The sequence below is a fragment of the Dermochelys coriacea genome, chromosome 8, assembly GCF_009764565.3.
Source record: "Dermochelys coriacea isolate rDerCor1 chromosome 8, rDerCor1.pri.v4, whole genome shotgun sequence".
NCBI lineage: Eukaryota > Metazoa > Chordata > Testudines > Dermochelyidae > Dermochelys > Dermochelys coriacea.
The window spans coordinates 75139493-75159816 of record NC_050075.1 but is presented as its reverse complement, the minus strand read 5'-3'; the positions used below and the strand labels follow the sequence as shown (position 1 = coordinate 75159816).

The 20324-nt window shown below is 40.0% G+C and overlaps 1 protein-coding gene across 21 annotated transcripts in view; it reads right to left on the bottom strand.

The window, feature by feature from the left end:
• The window catches only part of EVI5 (ecotropic viral integration site 5), a 133947-nt gene that overhangs the window by 38485 nt on the left and 75138 nt on the right, over positions 1-20324 (bottom strand). For 19 of the 21 annotated variants that reach the window (XM_038413199.2, XM_038413212.2, XM_043520513.1 and 16 more), the window contains one exon: positions 18875-18970. In XM_038413199.2, coding sequence (XP_038269127.1) covers positions 18875-18970 — 96 coding nt within the window. Of the gene's footprint in view, positions 1-16457; positions 16502-18874; positions 18971-20324 lie in introns of all 21 variants that reach the window. The other 2 variants (XM_043520518.1, XM_043520512.1) reach the window with 1 other exon arrangement.

The following is a 20324-nucleotide window of genomic DNA, read 5'->3' as shown; positions in this document are numbered from 1 at the left end:
AGCTGACCTTGTGGGGTTCCCTGTGTGCCATTTTCAAGTATCACTTTTCAAAGAAAAATGATGCAACTTCCCCTTGCAACACAAAGCACTAGAAGTTTGATGTTGTTGCTTAGTGGCTGTAATAAGTAACAGATTAAATCTAGCTTCAGCAGTTTATAAATTGCAAGGACATAGGGAAGGAAAAACAAAGCTGGTCTTAGGACAAGGTACTAGAGCCTTCCTTCATGACTGCTGATGTTATCTCTAACTAGTGAGAGAGTTATTTTCATTAGAGTTCTTAGTCACGTAATGTACCACTAGGCTAACATCACTGGGAAAAATTATAGCAATGTATTTAAATATTTTGAAAATAATATTTACTAATATCAGGGTTGACAGTTTAAATGTTAACCAATGTTACTATAAAGTTATACAAAGTACTATCAACTCATTGGAAAACATTTTAGGCATTACGTAAGAAATTACAGTCATGATCAGTCTAAACTAAAATTCTTACCAAAATTATCTTGCCTTAAAAAGACAGTAATAATTTAGTCTAACCAATGAATCAGCAGCATAAACAGAATTTTATACTTCATAAACAAACTTAAGTAAATATCTGAGTTTGGTGTGATTATAAAAGCCTCTTACTCAAATTATTCTCTCAAAAACTGATGAGATCTCACTAATATGCATTTTACGCAGAAAATAAATTTAAGTTTTTATCTTCATAAAATGGATAAATTGCTTTTCCCTATTCAGAGATATTTTAAGAATTTTTTTTTCCACTTACGTTGAGCTCAACTATTTTCTAGCAATTCCCATATGATAGCTTCTGATAAGCAGGATGGGGTAGGGAATGCAACTAATATTTGTGAGGGACCCGATTTAAGGTTCTTTTTCAGACTCGCAGTTAACAGGCTTCCCATTTTAAGGCAGCACAGTTAGTGCCAAACTAAAGAAAAAGCTGAACAGAAGACAAAGGTTCTTAATATATCTGCATTTAGGATGAGATGGAGCTTTTGCATTTTAAGATATGATTTGAGCACACATTGATTTGTTAAACCCAATAAAATGCGTCCTATTTAAATCTTAGATTTCATGAGAGAAAATGAATCATTTACACAGATGCCCATAATTGACCAGGATTGTGCAACTGTCCTTACAACTTTACAGTACCATGTTAAATTATTCTGTATACATTCTGGACCACAACAAGGACAAGTCAGTACAGATAGTCCATGACTACGTCAAACTGCTTAAAGGTTTACAACAGCCTACATCTACCAAAGATTTTTCTTTTCCTCCCCATTTCCTCAGAAAAGTCAAAATTATCCCCATTATCTTCTGTTCTGATGATACAATACCTTGATATATACGCTCGCCTGCTATCCTGATGTGGGGAAAACTTTTAGTTTAGGAAGTTCCTACTGCCATTGCAGAAACCGATGTAAAGCCTAATTTTTTCACTAAGTTGTCTTTTAGCATCAGCAAGTTTCCAAGGAAGATCATCCACAAGTGGTTCAATTGTTTCCTCAACTATGCAGTTTCAGTTGAGGCTTTAACCCAACATTAGATTATAAAGCACAACTTTAACTATAGTTTTGTGAACACTCCACCATAGTGTCTTCACATTTGACATTCCCCCCTCCCCCCATCCCTTATGAAATTATACTATACAGATTTGTATCTTGAGAAAACACTGACCATAGCAAGGTTAAGACCCATCAGTCATTGTGTCCAGGCATCTTAGGCTTCTGCTTACACATCATAATTCTAGATGACTATCTAGGCTGACACAATGATCTAGCTACACTGAGGAAATGAAATTGGTGAAGATACTACCCCATACCCCAAAGGTGGTCAAACACCCTGACTCTCCAAATAGTCGTTGACCTATAGATGGAAGTTGCACAAAGGCTTTACCTTTGGTTCTTTACTGCAGTGCTCTAGAGAAAAATACAAATGTTTACCAGCTTTGGCTTTATAAAGAAACCTTATTTTGGGGGATTAATTTCAAGCTTAATACTGATCATTCCATTTAGTTCCTAGTCATGAACTATGCTGAAAATGTATGGTTTGAGAAGTGGTAGCTGTAATAAGGACCTGAATTAATGCTGAACTGAAATAGACAGATAGGGAACTGAGGAGGTTGAAAAGGACAGGGAAATGGGACAGGAACTGAAAAGAAAAGTGGAACTTTAATAAGTACTGAATGGAACTGAAACCAAGTTACGGACTCCTGACAGTAACACTTCATGAAATTTGTTATGTAAGCTATTCTCCCCCACAATGCACAACTTAAATCTATTACAAAGATTTGATGCCTTAGTGCATTTATCTGTGTATCCTTCTCAAATTAGTAACTAGAGACAGATCTGGATTAAGCACTAGGCTCAAATTGGCCTCTGCCTAGGGGACAGGTTTGGGGTTTTTTGTGGAGAGGATGGGGGGCACTAGATAATGTGATGTTATCTTCAGGCTGAAGAAACAGACTGCCGTCATGAGGCTGCATGCTCCTGATGAAGGAGGTTGCTTCAGAGAAATACAAGGCTGCTGCTACCCCTATCCACTACAAGCAGGGAAGAAGAAAAGCATGCCCAGCCCTGCAGCCTTACTGACCCCATACCAACTAGTCCAGGCACCCCACCAGGCATAATCTTCCCCGTAAGAGATAAGTACCTGAAGATGGGGTCCTGGCAGCCACAACAGCTTCAGGATGGTGCGCCCATCTACTTCAGGACTCAAGAACTAGGTTACTACCACAGCAATTTACAGGAATAAGAGGACCGACTGGAGAAAATGGCTGCTGCACCCTCTGGCTCTCACTATTGGGGGTGGGGGTGAGGAGAACCTCACCTAACAGTTTGCACTACCTACTACTGCTTTTGCTTCTCTGGTGAACCAAGTTCTTCCTTATCTGCTGCTGCCAATCTTCATACCACTCCTGTGGTATGATCAGTTGTTTTTTTTAACTCTTAAGAGAGCTGATTAGTTTCCAAGTGTTTGACACTTTGGATAGTGCCTAAAAGCCAATAGGGTATATTGTGCTGGGACAAGGGAAGGTTTCTAGCCTCTGGGAGAAAGGAATGGGTAAGACTCGTCTCGATTGGATGAAGCCTGTTCCCTTTCCCCCAACCAAACCCTCTGAGCCTGGGAACCTGCTGTGGTTTATGGTAGTTCAACTACTGAAGTTTGAAGAGAACTAGAACACTGAAAGAAACAAGAAGAGCAGAAGGCTATTGGTTCACAGTGAGAAGGACAAGAGCCCAGTAACACTTTGTTCTCATCCTTTAGTTTAGGATATGTATACAGCTCCTGAGTATTCTAATGGTTAAACACTGAACACATTTGAAAACATCAAACAGTTCCCAAGTAAGATTTTCAAATGACAGTTTAAACTGGTGTCTCTCAACTGAAGTTGTGATACGAATAGCGTCTGACCTTCTGATTTCGGAGGAAGATCTAGCAAGACCAAAGAAGTAAGGAACAATTTTGTTGGTTTAGGATATGAAAAAAAACAGAACACAAGTGTTCTTTTGCTGAAGTTACACTTGTTAGTATGTTTCATTTGGCAAGTCTTCTACAGCCAAAAGAGTTAATTTATGCTCTCTTAAATGGTAAGAGCTTAAGAACGGTCATAGTGGGTCAGACCAAAGGCCCATCTAGCCCACTATCCTCTCTGACAGTGGCCAATGCCAGATGCTTCAAAGGGAATGAACAGAATAGGGCAATCAAGTGATTCACCCTGTTTTCATAGATACTAAGGTCAGAAGGGACCATTCTGATCATCTAGTTTGACCTCCTGCACAGTGCAGGCCACAAAATCTCACCCACCCACTCCTATGAAAAACCTCACCCATGTCTGAGCTATTGAAGTCCTTAAATCATGGTTTAAAGACTTAGAATCATAGAATCATAGAATATCAGGGTTGGAAGGGACCCCAGAAGGCCATCCAGTCCAACCCCCTGCTCAAAGCAGGACCAAGTCCCAGTTAAATCATCCCAGCTAGGGCTTTGTCAAGCCTGACCTTAAAAACCTCTAAGGAAGGAGATTCCACCACCTCCCTAGGCAACGCATTCCAGTGTTTCACCACCCTCTTAGTGAAAAAGTTTTTCCTAATATCCAATCTAAACCTCCCCCATTGCAACTTGAGACCATTACTCCTCGTTCTGTCATCTGCTACCATTGAGAACAGTCTAGAGCCATCCTCTTTGAAACCCCCTTTCAGGTAGTTGAAAGCAGCTATCAAATCCCCCCTCATTCTTCTCTTCTGCAGACTAAACAATCCCAGCTCCCTCAGCCTCTCCTCATAAGTCATGTGCTCTAGACCCCTAATCATTTTCGTTGCCCTTCGTTGTACTCTTTCCAATTTATCCACATCCTTCCTGTAGTGTGGGGCCCAAAACTGGACACAGTACTCCAGATGAGGCCTCACCAGTGTCGAATAGAGGGGAACGATCACATCCCTCGATCTGCTCGCTATGCCCCTACTTATACAACCCAAAATGCCATTGGCCTTCTTGGCAACAAGGGCACACTGCTGACTCATATCCAGCTTCTCGTCCACTGTCACCCCTAGGTCCTTTTCCGCAGAACTGCTGCCGAGCCATTCGGTCCCTAGTCTGTAACGGTGCATTGGATTCTTCCATCCTAAGTGCAGGACCCTGCATTTATCCTTATTGAACCTCATTAGATTTCTTTTGGCCCAATCCTCCAATTTGTCTAGGAGCAGAGAAGCCTCCCTCAAGTCAACCATGCCCCATGCTACAGAGGAAGGCGAAAAAAACCTCCAGGGCCTCTCCAATCTGCCCTGGAGGAAAATTCCTTCCCGACCCCAAATATGGCAATCAGCTAAACCCTGAGCATATGGGCAAGATTCACCAGCCAGATACTACAGAAAATTCTTTCCTGGGTAACTCAGATCCCATCCATCTAATATCCCATCTCAGGGGATTAGTCCTATTTACCCTGAATATTTAAAGATTAGTTACTTACCAAAATCCCATTATCCCATCATACCATCGAGTAGAATCTTAAAACCAGATAGATCTTTTGCCCCCACTGCTTCCCTTGGAAGGCTATTCCAAAACTTCACTCCTCTGATGGTTAAAAACCTTCGTCTGATTTCAAGTCTAAACTTCCTGGTGGCCAGTTTATACCCATTTGTTCTTGTGTCCACATTGGTGCTGAGCTGAAATAATTCCTCTCCCTCTCCTGTATTTATCCCTCTGATATATTTATAGAGAGCAATCATATCTCCCCTCAACTTCTTTTAGTTAGGCTAAACAAGCCAAGCTCCTTAAGTCTCCTTTCATAAGACAAGTTTTCCATTCCTCGGATCATCCTAGTAGCCCTTCTCTGTACCTGCTCCAGCTTGAATTCATCCTTTTTAAACATGGGAGACCAGAACTGCACACAGTATTCTAGGTGAGGTCTCACCAGCGCCTTGTATAACGGTACTAAAACCTCCTTATCCCTACTGGAAACGCCTCTCCTGATGCATCCCAAAACCGCATTAGCTTTTTTCACAGCCATATCACATTGGCAGCTCATAGTCATCCTATGATCAACCAATACTCCAAGGTCCTTCTCCTCTTCCGTTACTTCTAATTGATGCGTCCCCAACTTATAACTAAAATTCTTGTTATTAATCCCTAAAAGCATAACCTTACACTTCTCACTATTAAATTTCATCCTATTACTATTACTCCAGTTTACAAGGTCATCCAGATCCTCCTGTATAATATCCCGATCCTTCTCCGAATTGGCAATACCTCCCAGCTTTGTATCATCTGCAAACTTTATTAGCACACTCCCACTTTTTGTGCCAAGGTCAGTAATAAAAAGATTAAATAAGATTGGTCCCAAAACCGATCCCTGAGGAACTCCACTGGTAACCTCCCTCCAACCTGACAGTTCGCCTTTCAGTAGGACCCGTTGCAGTCTCCCCTTTAACCAATTCCTTATCCACCTTTTGATGTTCATATTGATCCCCATCTTTTCCAATTTAACTAATAATTCCCCATGTGGCACGGTATCAAATGCCTTACTGAAATCTAGGTAAATTAGATCCACTGCATTTCCTTTATCTAAAAAATCTGTTACTTTTTCAAAAAAGGAGATTAGGTTGGTTTGGCACGATCTACCTTTTGTAAAACCATGTTGTATTTTGTCCCATTTACCATTGACTTCAATGTCCTTAACTAATTTCTCCTTCAAAATTTTTTCCAGGACCTTGCATACTACAGATGTCAAACTAACTGGCTTGTAGTTACCCGGATCACTTTTTTTTTTCCCTTTCTTAAAAATAGGAACTATATTAGCAATTCTCCAATCATTCAGTACTACTCCTGAGTTTACAGATTCATTAAAAATTCTTGCTAATGGGCTTGCAATTTCAGGTGCCACTTCCTTTAATATTCTTGGATGAAGATGATCTGGGCCCCCCGATTTAGTCCCATTAAGCTGTTTCAGTTTCGCTTCTACCTCAGATATGGTAATATCTGCCTCCATATCCTCATTCCCATTTGTCATGCTACCATTATCCCTAAGATCCTCTTTAGCCTTATTAAAGACTGAGGCAAAGTATTTGTTTAGATATTGGGCCATGCCTAGATTATCTTTAACCTCCGCTCCATCCTCAGTGTTAAGTGGCCCCACTTCTTCTTTTTTAGTTTTCTTATTTATATGGCTATAGAACCTTTTACTATTGGTTTTAATTCCCTTTGCAAGGTCCAACTCTACTCAACTTTTAGCCCATCTCACTTTATCCCTACATGTTCTGACCTCAATTAGGTAGCTTTCCTTCATGATCCCTCCCATCTTCCACTCCCTGTATGCTTTCTGCTTCTTCTTAATCACCTCTCTAAGATGCTTGCTCATCCAGCTTGGTCTACAACTCCTGCCTATGAATCTTTTCCCCTTTCTTGGGATACAGGCTTCCGATAGCTTCTGTAGCTTTGATTTAAAGTAATCCCAGGCCTCCTCTACCTTTAGATCCATAAATTCTTCAGTCCAATCCACTTCCATAACTAATTTCCTTAATTTTTGAAAGTCAGCCCTTTTGAAATCAAAAACCTTAGTTGCAGATTTATTTTTGTTAATCCTTCCATTTAGTTTGAACTGAATTAGCTCATGATCACTTGAGCCAAGATTGTCCCCTACAACCATTTCTTCTATGAGGTCCTCGCTACTCACCAAAATTAAATCTAAAATGGCATTCCCTCTAGTCGGTTCAGCAACTACTTGATGAAGGAATCCATCAGCTATCGCATCTAGGAAAATCTGAGCCCTATTATTATTACTAGCACTGGTCCTCCAGTCTATATCTGGGAAGTTAAAGTCTCCCATGATCATGCAGTTTCCATTAGTATTGCCTGTTACCCAGTCCCAGCTTCTAGCAGTCAGAAGTTCAGGGACAAAGAGCTCAGGGTTGCATCCCTGACCATCTTATCTAACAGCCATTGATGATCTATCCTCCATGAACTTACCTGATTCTCTTTTGAATCTAGTTATGCTTTTGGCCTTCACAACACCCACTGGGAACGAGTTCCACAGGTTGACTGTGTGTTGTGTGAAGTACTTTATGTTTTAAACCTGCTGCCTATTAATTTCATTGGGTGACCCCTAATGTGTGTGTTATGTGAGGGGGAAAAAATAACACTTCCTCATTCACCTTCAGACCATTCATGATTTTATAGACAGTTACCACATCCCTCTCAGACGTCTTTTCCAAACTGAACAGTCACAGTCTTTTTAATCCCTCCTCATATGGAAGCTCTTCTATACCCCTGATCATTTTTGTTACCCTTCTCTACTCTTTCCAATTTTAATACTTTGAGATGGAGAACCGGAACTGCACATAATATTCAAGCTGTGGCCGTACCATGTATTTATAGTGGCATTATGATGTTTTCTGTCTTATTAGCTCTTTCCTAATGTTGTTAACTTTGACTGCTGCTGCACACTGAGCACATGTATTCTGAAAATTATCCCCAATGACTCCAAGTTCCTGAGTAGTGACAGCTAATGTAGACCCATCATTCTGTATGTGTAGTTTGGATTATGTTTTCTAATGTGCATCACTTTTGCATTTAACAATGAAGTGTGCCCCAAAGCCTAGACAGATATAGGTCTTCTATAAATATAGTTTGTTTTTTAAATCGGGGGGGGAGCGCGTGCAGGGGAGCTGGTACCCTAACCACCAGCAAGCTCCCTATATATTCAGTGACTCTCTGGCTATGGGTTTCTGTTGTAATATTTTGATCAAGAATTTAAATGATTTTTAAAGTTACATTTTAATAGTCCTTATGGCTGCAAAGAATAACTCAAACGTGAAAAGGGGTAAATTAATACCTCTGAGAGCTAAACGCTGTTAATTGCCACCAACATCATCAATGGTGTTAACTCTGAAACCTAGTAAATGCCATTTTCCAAAAGGAAAATAAGGAAGTTAATTGAATTTCAATGCGAGCTGGGCATCTTACTTCCTTAGGCTCCTTTAAGAATCCCAGTCTTTGCTCTCAACTTTTTGTTAGCTATCTCACTGCTTAGCTTAGCAGAAATATCCAAGCTAGTGCACTTATCCTACTTTCTCAAACTGTCTGCTACCCACCTACCAGAAGCTTTATGTTTCCCCAACATACTAAAATGCATCTTCAGTTTGTCAATACAGACAGCAGCATACTGAAAAAATAGTTTAAACTGTGCCCCAAAGTAGAGCTTGATGGCAAAACATGAGAGTACTGTACTTAACAGTCATACTACTTATTTTCCAATTTAATTCCATTGGAAAAAAACCAAAAAAACAAAAAACAAACCTTAACTCTTAAATACACCTGAAACTACCACAGAGCCAACTCCATACCTTCTAGCAGAAATAGTCCTCTGGGCTCTTTGTTGCCCTCCTTTTTAAAGTCCCCACCCTGAAATTCCTGTACCTTGGCCACAAAGATTGTGAAAACAGAACTTTTGATGAGGCTTCCTTCAGAAGTCATCACTACCTATGAAGCAACTGAAAGGAAGTGTACTGCATCCACCATCTTGCCTGGGGCTAAATATAGCAATAGCTCAGAACTCTCAATTCAGCTTCCCATGGTTCTGTGCTGAAATAAAGCCACGGTATTAAATGCTACGTGTCTTTTTTAATCAAAGGTTTTTTTGTTTTGTTTTTAAAGAGTTGCCAGTTTTATCTGACAGACATTATCTTTTCTTCACTACAGGGCTGTTTCAGAATTGAACTTGTGAATTCTAAATGGAATCTTAGTCTTTGTAAAGTAGAGATCACACCATTAAAGGAAATAACAGAAGCAATTAGTAATCTCTCTTCATATAGGTCTCAAAAATCTAAGGTTATACGTAGGATGTGGGTTTTTCTTTGGGAGCACTATTACAGAAAATCTGTGGTGTTAGTAGAGGTCATGACACAAAGCAGAGTATCTGGTCTCTAGGCAAGTAATGAGTGTTATTTTAAACACTATACATTTATAAGATGAAGACTAAAATCCACAAAAGACAAGAGGCAATCTACAGCAAACAATTTTGGCAAGCAATGTGTATGTTATGAGGACAGTGAAAGGGTTTAAGAAAATATTAAGTCTAAACATTTTTAGAATTTTGGTGGGGTGTTTTTTGTTTAAAAAAATCTCAGAATGTATGCTCAAATATCAAATTAAATCCATGTATCACAAGGATAGTTGATGAACCCCCCCCAAGGATTGTTGCCTTTGCATGTTCACACTTCCAGGATGCAACCCCCACACTTCCTGGTTCTGCTGAGAATTGGGAGAATTCTAGGAAAAGCAATGCCCCTTGGTGCTGCAACAAGCATTCTCTTGTGGCGCTGACTGTCAGAAGCCAATGTTACAAGAGAACCAAGAAGCCTCAGCCACCACAATTCCTTCTGATAAACAGAATCCCATTGGGGGTGTCTAAGCTAAGTATTTTTTTCCTCCACTGGGGGAGCTGAACCAATGTTGGAAATCCCTGTGTGAATAAGTCTCTGGCTCTAGAGGACATCTGATGCATGTTGGCCAGATTCACTTGGAGCAGATAACCGAGTCAGTGCTTAGGAGACTGTAAATAGCCAGCCGTTCAACTTACACTCCTACCTGAGAGAGTATCTGCACCACTGCCACCCTGCAGATAGTGAAGGCATGAGAACTGGAGTCCCATAGATCTAAAAGGAGGCTGCTGGCACAGTGTTCTCTTGGTCCTCATTTTTGGAATTCTTTTCCCAGCTCTCTCCCAATCCCCCATTTGAAATTAACACAGTTTAACCTAAGCCAGGTTTCTTTGTATATTGAGACCCATACAGATGGGCTCCTTAAAAGCTGGATTTTGCATGCCACAAGTATTCCTTTTCTTTTTTACAGAAAGTTCTGGCATTGAAAGGCTTACTTCTCAGCACTAGTGATGAAGCCTCTGTGCTCACCCAAGACTTAGATTGGGTTTCATAGCTGAAATGTCACAGATTTCATCACGGATTTGCTTGGCTTTCCCTGACCTTTCCCCAAAGGCAAGTGACCAATCTTATGTGGGATCCCAAGACCATGTTTATAAGGCCTTTATGGTGGAGAAGGCACATAGCCCCTACTACCTATTAGTGAGGGTTCAAGGTGTGGAGAGACTGACCTAAGCAATAATCCAGAAAATGGGCTTCCTCCAGGGCAGAACAGGAATGCAGAGCCAGGAACAGAAGGATGGAGGAACATGATGCAGGCCACTTACTTGCACCCATATTTCCATTTCTGTAGCCATTATTGGCCATATGGCCAAAAAGAACAGACCTGGTACAAATGAAAACTGCTCAGCAATGTGAACTGCCAAACACTATTTTTTTTTTGTGACCTTGTATTAAAATTTTAGAAAAAAAAAGTGAAATATCCCATAACCCACAGCTAGCCATGGAAAGGAAGCAAATGAGAGAGACAAGGCCACACAGACCTTTTAAATCTCAGGTCCAGATGTTTGAGGCCATAACAGGACACCTGAGCAGTCCCAACATATCGCTTTTCAGAAGGCTCTGGAATGTCAGGGACACCAGGGTGTGACATGTGCATTGCACACATAGGAATATTCAGAGGCCCCCTTGAAGAGTAGAAGAAAGCTAGATCTGAAATGTGAAAAAAAGTTGAAGATAAAAATGGTTTACATAGCTATTTCTGAGATGATCAGAACACTACAGTTCCTCAGATCACTAGATGAGAAATGATTGAATCAATAGCAGCCAAAAGGAAAGGCTCTTTTACCTTCTAAAATGTTTTTACTGATTTAGATCTGCCTCACCCTGACTTTCAGTCACCTCGGAAGGCTTTTTAAACTCTTGCTGTGTGGTGAAGAGACACTTTGCATTAGAAAATGTAAATGAAGTTTATTCAGAAGGGTAAATGTGGTGAGTAGTGGCCTTTCAGTGACTTCAGAGTGACTCATCCTAGACTTTCAAAAAACACATCATAAATATCATGCACCGCTATTGATAAGAGTAAAAAAAAGTTTCCTGTAATTTGAAAAAGATGGAAACAATTTCTTTACTTAAGTCAGTACTTGGAAAAGTTGTTAAACAGAGGTCTCAGAAAGGCTTTATTCTAGAAAAACAGTGTTACAGGTTTAGACTGCAGAGGAGAGCTGGCACAATCATGGACTTCCTTTACAATTGTTCTCAACTGAGTTTTTAAATGGATGGGACAGGGTAGATGCAACAAAAGTATTTGAATTTGCCTAGAAGTGAGCAACGTTACCCACTGTCCAGGCTGACCTAAAGGATAGGAGAATGAGTTCGGACCTCTAGTTTAATTTTCTTTATTAAAAAAAAAATTATATATATATATTGTACTCAAACTTAATTTTTCTTATTTTTCAAAAGCACCTTAGATACCTTACAAAACAGGTAATGATTCCTTCCCTGAAGACTTTATAATCTAAATTTAAACTGACAAATGGGGGGGGGTCAAACACAAGAAGGGAAGCAGAGGTAAGAAGAGTGGCAAAGGTGACAATTCATTTATTGGTATCAATCTTGTTGGTTTGCTTTTTTAATAATTTCTTGGATTTAAGTTCACACTGTTGGACAGAGGCTAAATTTTATATTTGTTTTCAGTTCTCTTTAAAACTTGAGTACTCTGAGTTACACAGAAATGAAACAAGGAACAGGTTTATATGCCTTTTGCTTAGGAATCTCTGTGGAATAGATTATTTTTGTACTTAAATATGTTCACTCAGACTAAAACCCTCAAAACCTACCAACATCAGGAACTGAATGCCTTAAACTATCAGGGAAAACTCCATTCAACGTACCAAAAAACGACATTTCCAGTTATTATGAAATGTACCTAAATATCCTATGGTTAGAGAAATCATCAAAAGCTATTTTGTTAGACAATTATATCCACTGTTAAGTACTAGAATTTTGCATTTCCTTTTATCTACCATTGTTTAACCTAAACTAAAAGTGATCCAAAACAGTGATTTAAATTTAGCACCTGTATATGTACAGTCAGATCAGTATTAGTGTGGGTGTAGTAATACTTCATATGTATTACAAATTTAACACCAAGTGTCTTGCACTTGCACCTAGGAAAAATTCACAGAAAAATGCATGATTTAGGCTAAACATGATTATGGCCCATGTTAGTCTGACACTTAATCCCTAGAGTTTCTTCGAAAAGCACCCTTCCCCCTCAAAAGGAAGAGTATGTGGTAACTTGACTTCCCCCGCTGCATTTTTATCAACCCTACAACACTGCCACAAGCGTAGCCATTTGTGATGCTCCAAGTTAAGTTTAATCACTTAGTTTTAGAGTCAGCCACAGACACTCCATGAATTCCTGTTATCCAGAGTGCACTTTAAAACTTGAAATACAAGTAGTAATGTCTTAAAGAGGAGTCATCCTGAAGGACCCTCTTGCATCCCTGGGTTAGGTCAGAGCAATGATGAGAGGATTGGAAGTGACCATGCAACAGAAAAATCTTAAGAGGACACATGGAGGCAGATCCTTCTCCACAGAGAATTCTCATCTCTCCATTATAGGTCGGACAGTAGCATAGTTTAGTATTGAGGCTGCCTGACCCTTCCAGTTGTAAGGCCCCATTTTCATGTGCTTTTAAAACTAACAGATGTTAACCATTTGGAATGAAATTTTCTATGTGGGCGTCTGCCTCAGGCTGCATTTATTCTGGAAAATTTCAGCCAAAACAGTTCAGCAGCTAAGGATAGAGAATATGACCAGATTTTTCCAGTGTCAAAATTCTAGAGACCTTCTCTTTGGAAAGCTCTAAAGCACGGCCACGACAGAGCAAAGATTTGAATTTTGGCAGGGAATAGCCTTTATGTCAGGGATGTGCCTTTTGTCATCCTTGTGAAAATCCACCCAAATTAGGCCAATGTATCAGACTTTGAAAAAAAGGCAGACAACACATGCTCCGTGGAGACTTGCTAGAGGTTTACATCTAATCTCAGAGGCTTCCAGCCTCACTGAGCATGCTCCATTCCCTCACAGCTCCTAATGCTAATCACACGGTGTGCACAATCCCTACAGAGCAAATGGCCAGGCACTGAAACTGGCAGCCTGTCTTCCCTGTATTCTCAGTGACCCCTCTACTGGCAAAAAGGTATTGTGGGAGAGGAACCCAGCTGACAAACACATAGGGAACAAAGAGCCAGACCCAGGATATTGTGGGGGAGTAGATGGCACAACAAGCCTGGTGAAGAGCCTGGGACAAAAGAAAAAATTAGCAGGGCAAAAACACGGACTTGGAACCAGTTGGGGGAGGGACTGGAGATCGGACAAGGAGCCAGGATGAGCACAATAACTGGCTGGGAAAAAATTGGAACAAGGGGAGGTGAAGACCCAAATCGAATGAGAAGCCCAGGGGTGGGCAGGAGAGGCAGGCAACTGGAGACCAGGGAGTGAACTGAGTTAGCTAGCCAAGGTAACTGGGGACAAGGAACTAGAGGGGTAGGGAGACTGGGATGGGGTGTAAGGAGAGGTAATATTAGGATTTACCAGGCAAGAAAACTGGGACTGCCTAGGTGAGAAGAGAATGGGATGAGGAGCCAGCGGTGAGATAGAAACAGGGACAGGTTGGAGGGAATGGGTCAGAACATGTCAAACTTAGGGTAAAATGGCAGAATAATCTGCGCCCACTAGAGAACTCACCCGAAGCCTAGAATCAAGTCCAAGATTCCTGAGTCACCATTCCTCTGCTGGAAGCAAATATCCATCACTCACTAGCAGTGTCTTCTCCTCTACTGCTGGTCCACATAAAGGATAAGATCATCTATTTCTGCTATCCATTACTCTGTTAGTTCAAGTGGCAGAAGTCTGTCATGGATCTAAAGGTTCCTACCCTGCTGGTGAACCATGTAGAGGGTCAATATGATGCCACATGACTGAATCAGTCTTTCCCAATTTTCTTTTTTAATAAAAGATTGGAAATTACACACAAACTATGTTAAAAGAACATTAAGGTTGTAAAGTCAAGCACTCAAAATTTAAGAAATAAAAAACAGTATGTGATAATCAGAGACTGGATCATAATGCATATGCACAAATGGGCCAAATTAAGATTATGTATGCAATCTTAATTCTGACATTTCCTAACTTTTGAGTGCTTGACTTTGCAACCTTAATAATGTTAATGTAGGGGTTGTTTTTTTGTGTAATATAAAGATAGATCTGCAGCTTCTCAAAGGCAAAAACTTCTGTTTGTGTTTTATTTGGGGCTGTAGTTCACTAGCTCTAGAAATAAGCATTTATTCTCCATTACTATTCTATTGTTTTTTGATTAAGGCGTTCTGAAGGCTTTGGGTATGGATTTCTGAAGTAGTAGGTTTTGAGCATAAGCTTCATTATTGCTACCAGAGGTACCATCTTTAAGCTAAATGTTGTAGCAGTGTTACTCCCATGATATTAGAGGTAATATTTTTTACTAGACCAATTTCTTACTGAGAGACAAGTTTTTGAGCTACACAGACCTGAAGAGGAGCTCTGTGTAGCTCAAAAGCTTGCATCTCACCAACAAAAGTTGGTCCAATAGAATATATTACCTCATCCACCTTGTCTCTGCAATATCTTTAAGAGAAGTTATCTGCTCACAATGCTTTTCATATGTTGAAAACTTCAGCACAATCTAGTTAAATCACAAATGAGCATTTTAAAGTGTCTCTATGTCCTAGATTTATGTTAGAGAAACTAGTATTTCTACTGAAAGAATACAAACTCAAGTTTAAAGTGATTTGTCTGTACTTAACCGGGATATGACAAAACAATAGCCAAATACTGGAATACAAAATGCAGCTACTTCAACAGACTGATCTAAAACCTGTTAATAGGATCAGTAGCATACAAAGGAAATTGAACAGCACAAGCTTGAAAAATGAGCAACTCTGAATGTCAGACACGACAGAATGACTTCATACCATAAATGGGATTACAAACAGAAGAAAACATCCACTTTTCTTATTTCTGAAAAAAGTGAATGCATCTCATTGACACACGCTACAGAACATTAACAGGAAACATCAACAAGGCCTGCTAAAACAAGGTCACTACTTAACAAGTATTTTAATACAGCCAAATGCAAAGTTGCACATCTAGGAACAAAGAATGCAAGCCATACCTACAGAATAGGGGACTGTATCCTGGAAAGCGGAGAGATTGAAAAGAATTTAGGGGTGATAAAGGACAAGCAACTTAACATCAGCTTTTAATGTTATACTGTGGCAAAAGTGATCGTTGGATGCATAAACAGGAGTAATGAGTAGGGAAGTGATTGACTGTATATTGTTAAAGATTCTAGAACACTGCACATAGTTCTGGTGTCCATTTTTTTAAGAAGATGTTGAAAAATTAGAGAGGGTACAGAGCAGAGCCACAAAGATAGTCTGATGGTTGGAGAAAATGCCTTAAAATGAGGCTCAGAGAGCTCAATCTATTTATCCTATCAAAAAGAAATTGAAAGGTGACTTGATTATGTTGTCTAGACCTTCTCTGGGAGAAAAACACCAGGTACTGAACAACTCTTTACTCCAATGGAGAAAAGCAAACAAGAACAATGGCTGGAAGTTAAAGCTAGACAAATTCAAATTAGATATACAGCACAAGTTTAAGATCGTGTTTAACTACTGAAACAACCTACCAAGGGACGGTGAACTCTCCATCTCCTAAAGTCTTCTAATTAAGACCAGATGCCTTTCAGAAAGAAGGTCTGCTTTAGTCTAACTAGTTATTGGGCTCAATATAGAGATAATGGTGAAACTCTACAGCCTTGTTATACAGGAGGCTAGACTAACTAGTTCAACTGCACAATTCCTGAACGCATGCACCTGTGCAGCAGACCTGCTCTACAAAATGGCATTCTCCACACAGCATGACCTCACACACACTGTATGTGTGAGGTCACGCTGCACAGAGGATGCCATTTTGTTTCTGTATGCAGCCCGCAGAGGTGTTCTGCAACTATGCATGCAACTCACGTCACTGAACCATATGATCCAAAGGCCCCTTCTGGTCTTAAAATCTAGGATTTAAAAAAAAAGAAAAAAAGTGGATAAAAGTGTAGTACACCTTTTGTAATAAAATGTTTGTTAGTACATATGAAGAGTACATGAGAAGAGATTGAGTGAAACGCAGCTATTTTCTTGTTATCTTGCTTCAGAGATAAGCAATTTGTCTGTAATACTTATTATGCATTTCTAAGGCGATTATTGCTGTAGTATCTAGGCACAAGGTGATAAAACAGAGGATTGCTCCATCTTTCAATCATTTTTGTGCCTACTGTGCTTGAGGAAAAGTATCCATGGTAAAGGAAGCTTCATAAAGGCTCTGTTAACTTTATTTGTACACAGCAGCCTATAAAGCAGACATCAGTGTCGCAAAGAAAATGAACAGATGCTGCATCACTTTCTCATACAGACAGCAAGACAAGAGTGCAGTAAAGGAATAGGTTGGGATTTAAAAAAAAAAAGTTTGGATCATGTAAGTATAGCTAAGGGGAAAGGAAAAAAAAAAAGATGCAGTAGTTGAGGGATCAAAGGGAGAGAAAAGCTTGGCCACAATAACCTAAAGAGAAATGTTTTGAAGGCAACATTTCAGAGGAAACGACTGGGGCAATTTGGGAAGTCTGTCTGTACAACTAGGAAGTCTGACTGATATTATGAAGTTGGTGCTACAAAACAAAATTACAGCATCACTCAATGCCTCTAAGTAAATATGAAATCTACTATGGGCTGGCAGGGCTGTGTTACATTGCTGGCAGCTCAGGGATAATGACAACTTATTAAAATGTAATGGTCACCTATCCAGGTGGAAATGCCTGAAGCCAGAGGACATTTAAACCAGAAGAGATTTCTCCCAATTTGTTTGCAGGGGTGATGGAAATGGAGAAGGTGGAAAGTTACCAGCAGTGTGACACAGAAAGAAGTAACAAAGGAGGGGTTAAAAAAGGACTCACAGGGGAAAAGACCAGCACAAAGAAAGGAGGAAGAGGAAGAGAGACTGGCCAAGGCCAGAGAAGAGAAGCTAGGGGAAGAAGACTCCACATTTCAGAACACAAGCCTGGACAGCTCCCAGAGAATCCTCACCCCATCCCAAATTATACTTTGGAGTGTTGAGGAAACAGGCAGGGAAATATACATAGGGTTTTGTTTTGTTTTTTAAAACTAGATCCATGTATGTCATGCAATTAAATAAAGAGCAATGGTTTTAGAATCCTGTGCAAAGTATCTGAATTTCATGCATTATGAACACAGCCACAGCCCATGAAGTAGTAAATTGTGGACTCACACCACCACCTGGCTGGAGTCCTGGGAGAGTTTTTAAGCTGGGCAGTGCAGGAGGAAAGTTTGAGGACTTAGCAATGGTTCCAGGAACTGGGTAGTAAGGCATGTGGTCACCGCTCTCAGAAGGGGCATGCTAGACATAGGGTTTACACTTGAGAGAACGTGTCTAGAGACTCCAAGACAGGAGCAGTGCCTGGACTCTGTTCTGACTCTAGAGACTTAGAACACCAGGGGATTCAGGGGCTTGATTCCCTCACAGCAATCTGGTGAGTGGACAAGAGGACGCTCTCGACTGAAGTTATGACAGCAACTCAGAGGGAAGAAAAAAGTCCCAGTTAAGACAGCGGTTGAAATTCAGCTATGAGAAGTTGTAAGGAGGACAATCAAAACTGGCACAGCACAGTTAAGACAGAAGAGTTGTAGGTGAGACATGGGGTCAGATTTTTGACAGCAGAAAAGTACCTACAGGGTACATAATTGTCACTGATTATCCCTAAAGCCAGCAAGTCATCAGGCCATGGAACAATATCGGCCCTGAAGTACAGACTGGAAGTGAGGGAGTTGAAATAGAAGCTTAAGAAAGCACCCTCAGATACTACATGCCATAGCAAGAGCAAGACTAGTGTAGTGAAAGTCAAACAACATATAGCTGAGACAACTGAAATGTGGGTTTAGGACAATGCCTACACTTCTGGCCCTGGCAGTACAATTGGGCAAAACAAGAAAGGTGATTGGAATTAAACAATGAGAATTTTTTTTTAAATCTAAAAGGAGGTTTTCAATTTTTGAAACATTCATTGGTAGTTTACATTTACATTACATTGACAAAGTCAGCAAAGGCAAACAGGCAAGTTAGAAGCCAAGAGGAAATGCCTGATTCTCTATCACTTGCATGGAAGCAATAATTAACATCCCAGAAATATATCTGACAGAAAGCAAGGTCTTTATTTCTAAAAGGAAATATTCAACAGTACAGCTTTACCCAACATTAGAGTAGCATGGCCTTATGCTTAGGTAAGAAGGAAAAGGGAGCAAATAAAAGGGATAATGCTAAATAAGGATGGGGCCAGTACTATGTTGCACATTTAGCATTTACAAGTGTTATTTGTTACCTGGATTTCCAGTTCAGCAATATGCTGCTGGAGTTCTGCCACAGCTGCTATGCTGTCTGCTTCACGGAGTCTTACTGCCATCACTTCTTCCTTGTTCTGAAAAAGAGTTGAATAGGGCTAAGCTGTAAAATCAAGAGAGAACTTTCTCTGATATTTTGGGTTTGTGAGGGGGAGGCTCCCTGAGTCCAGGGTTCAGCCTGATCCTGAACATCTACATAGAATTTTACAATCCTGCAACCTGAGCCCAAGTCAGCTGACATGGACCAGCCACGGGTGTTCAACTGTAGTGTAGATATACCCCAATTTATTCCTAGCAGATAAAACTTGAGATGGAGCTCTTCCTCCCTGTCCCCCTTCCTTCCTTCCCCATTCATCTATTCTTTTGTTCTTTGTCTTCCCTTTATTTGGGGGATGGGGGTGAGGGAAGAGAAGAAATATAAATAAAAGTGTTATTTAAGATTTTAATACCCAGGAAAAGGACTAGATTAAAGTACAAGTGAAGTCTTCTCTTCATCCACAGAAGTGATATAGCATCGACAGTAACACTGCAAACCAGTGTTCCTCAACAGTTGGCATGTAAAGCACAACCCTAGCTGTCAAAGGCTTAGTCTCCATAGTAATTCAAACATTGGCCTCCCAGTGCTAACAAGGTATCTATCACAAGAGTCTATGCCCTCTCAACTGACTCATTTCACATAAGGCAACTGGTAATGTTACCATCAAACTGGATTATCTGTAACAGTGACAAACCATTATAATTGAAGTCCTTTTAATCAAGCACCTGAGCCATATATCCTAGCAGTGCTTTAGGTGTATGCCATTCTACAATACAGATGTTTGACATTCAAGTTAAAAAAAAAAATCAAAATTTAAATAATCTTTTAGTTAAACATTGTGGGGAATGGAAGTTAGTTCAGACCACAAAGGTCCTATAAGATTTGTATTGTGTGAAATATCTTTAGAAGTCTACAGAATAAATTTCCTTAAATTTGGAGACTGTCACGCTTCCATTACAGTTCGATGCTTGGTTTTTTTCAACTATTTGAAATCTGGTAACTGTGCTCTAATTATTAGGATTTGGATAGATAACAGTATTTCTGATGTAAAGGCAGTACCAAAAAATCAGACCCATTTAGATTTTGAACTGTATTTTTTTTTTTTTTTTTTTATTCTGGAACACAGTCATTACAGTAACTTTAAAAAAAAAAAAAAGAAGGAGTACTTGTGGCACTTTAGAGACCAACAAATTTATTTGAGCATAAGCTTTTGTGAGCTACAGCTCACTTCATCGGATGCATTCAGTGGAAAAACAGAGTGCATCTGATGAAGTGAGCTGTAGCTCACGAAAGCTTATGCTCAAATAAATTTGTTGGTCTCTAAGGTGCCACAAGTACTCCTTTTTGCAAATACAGAACACCACCGCTGCTACTCTGAAACCAGTAATTTTAAA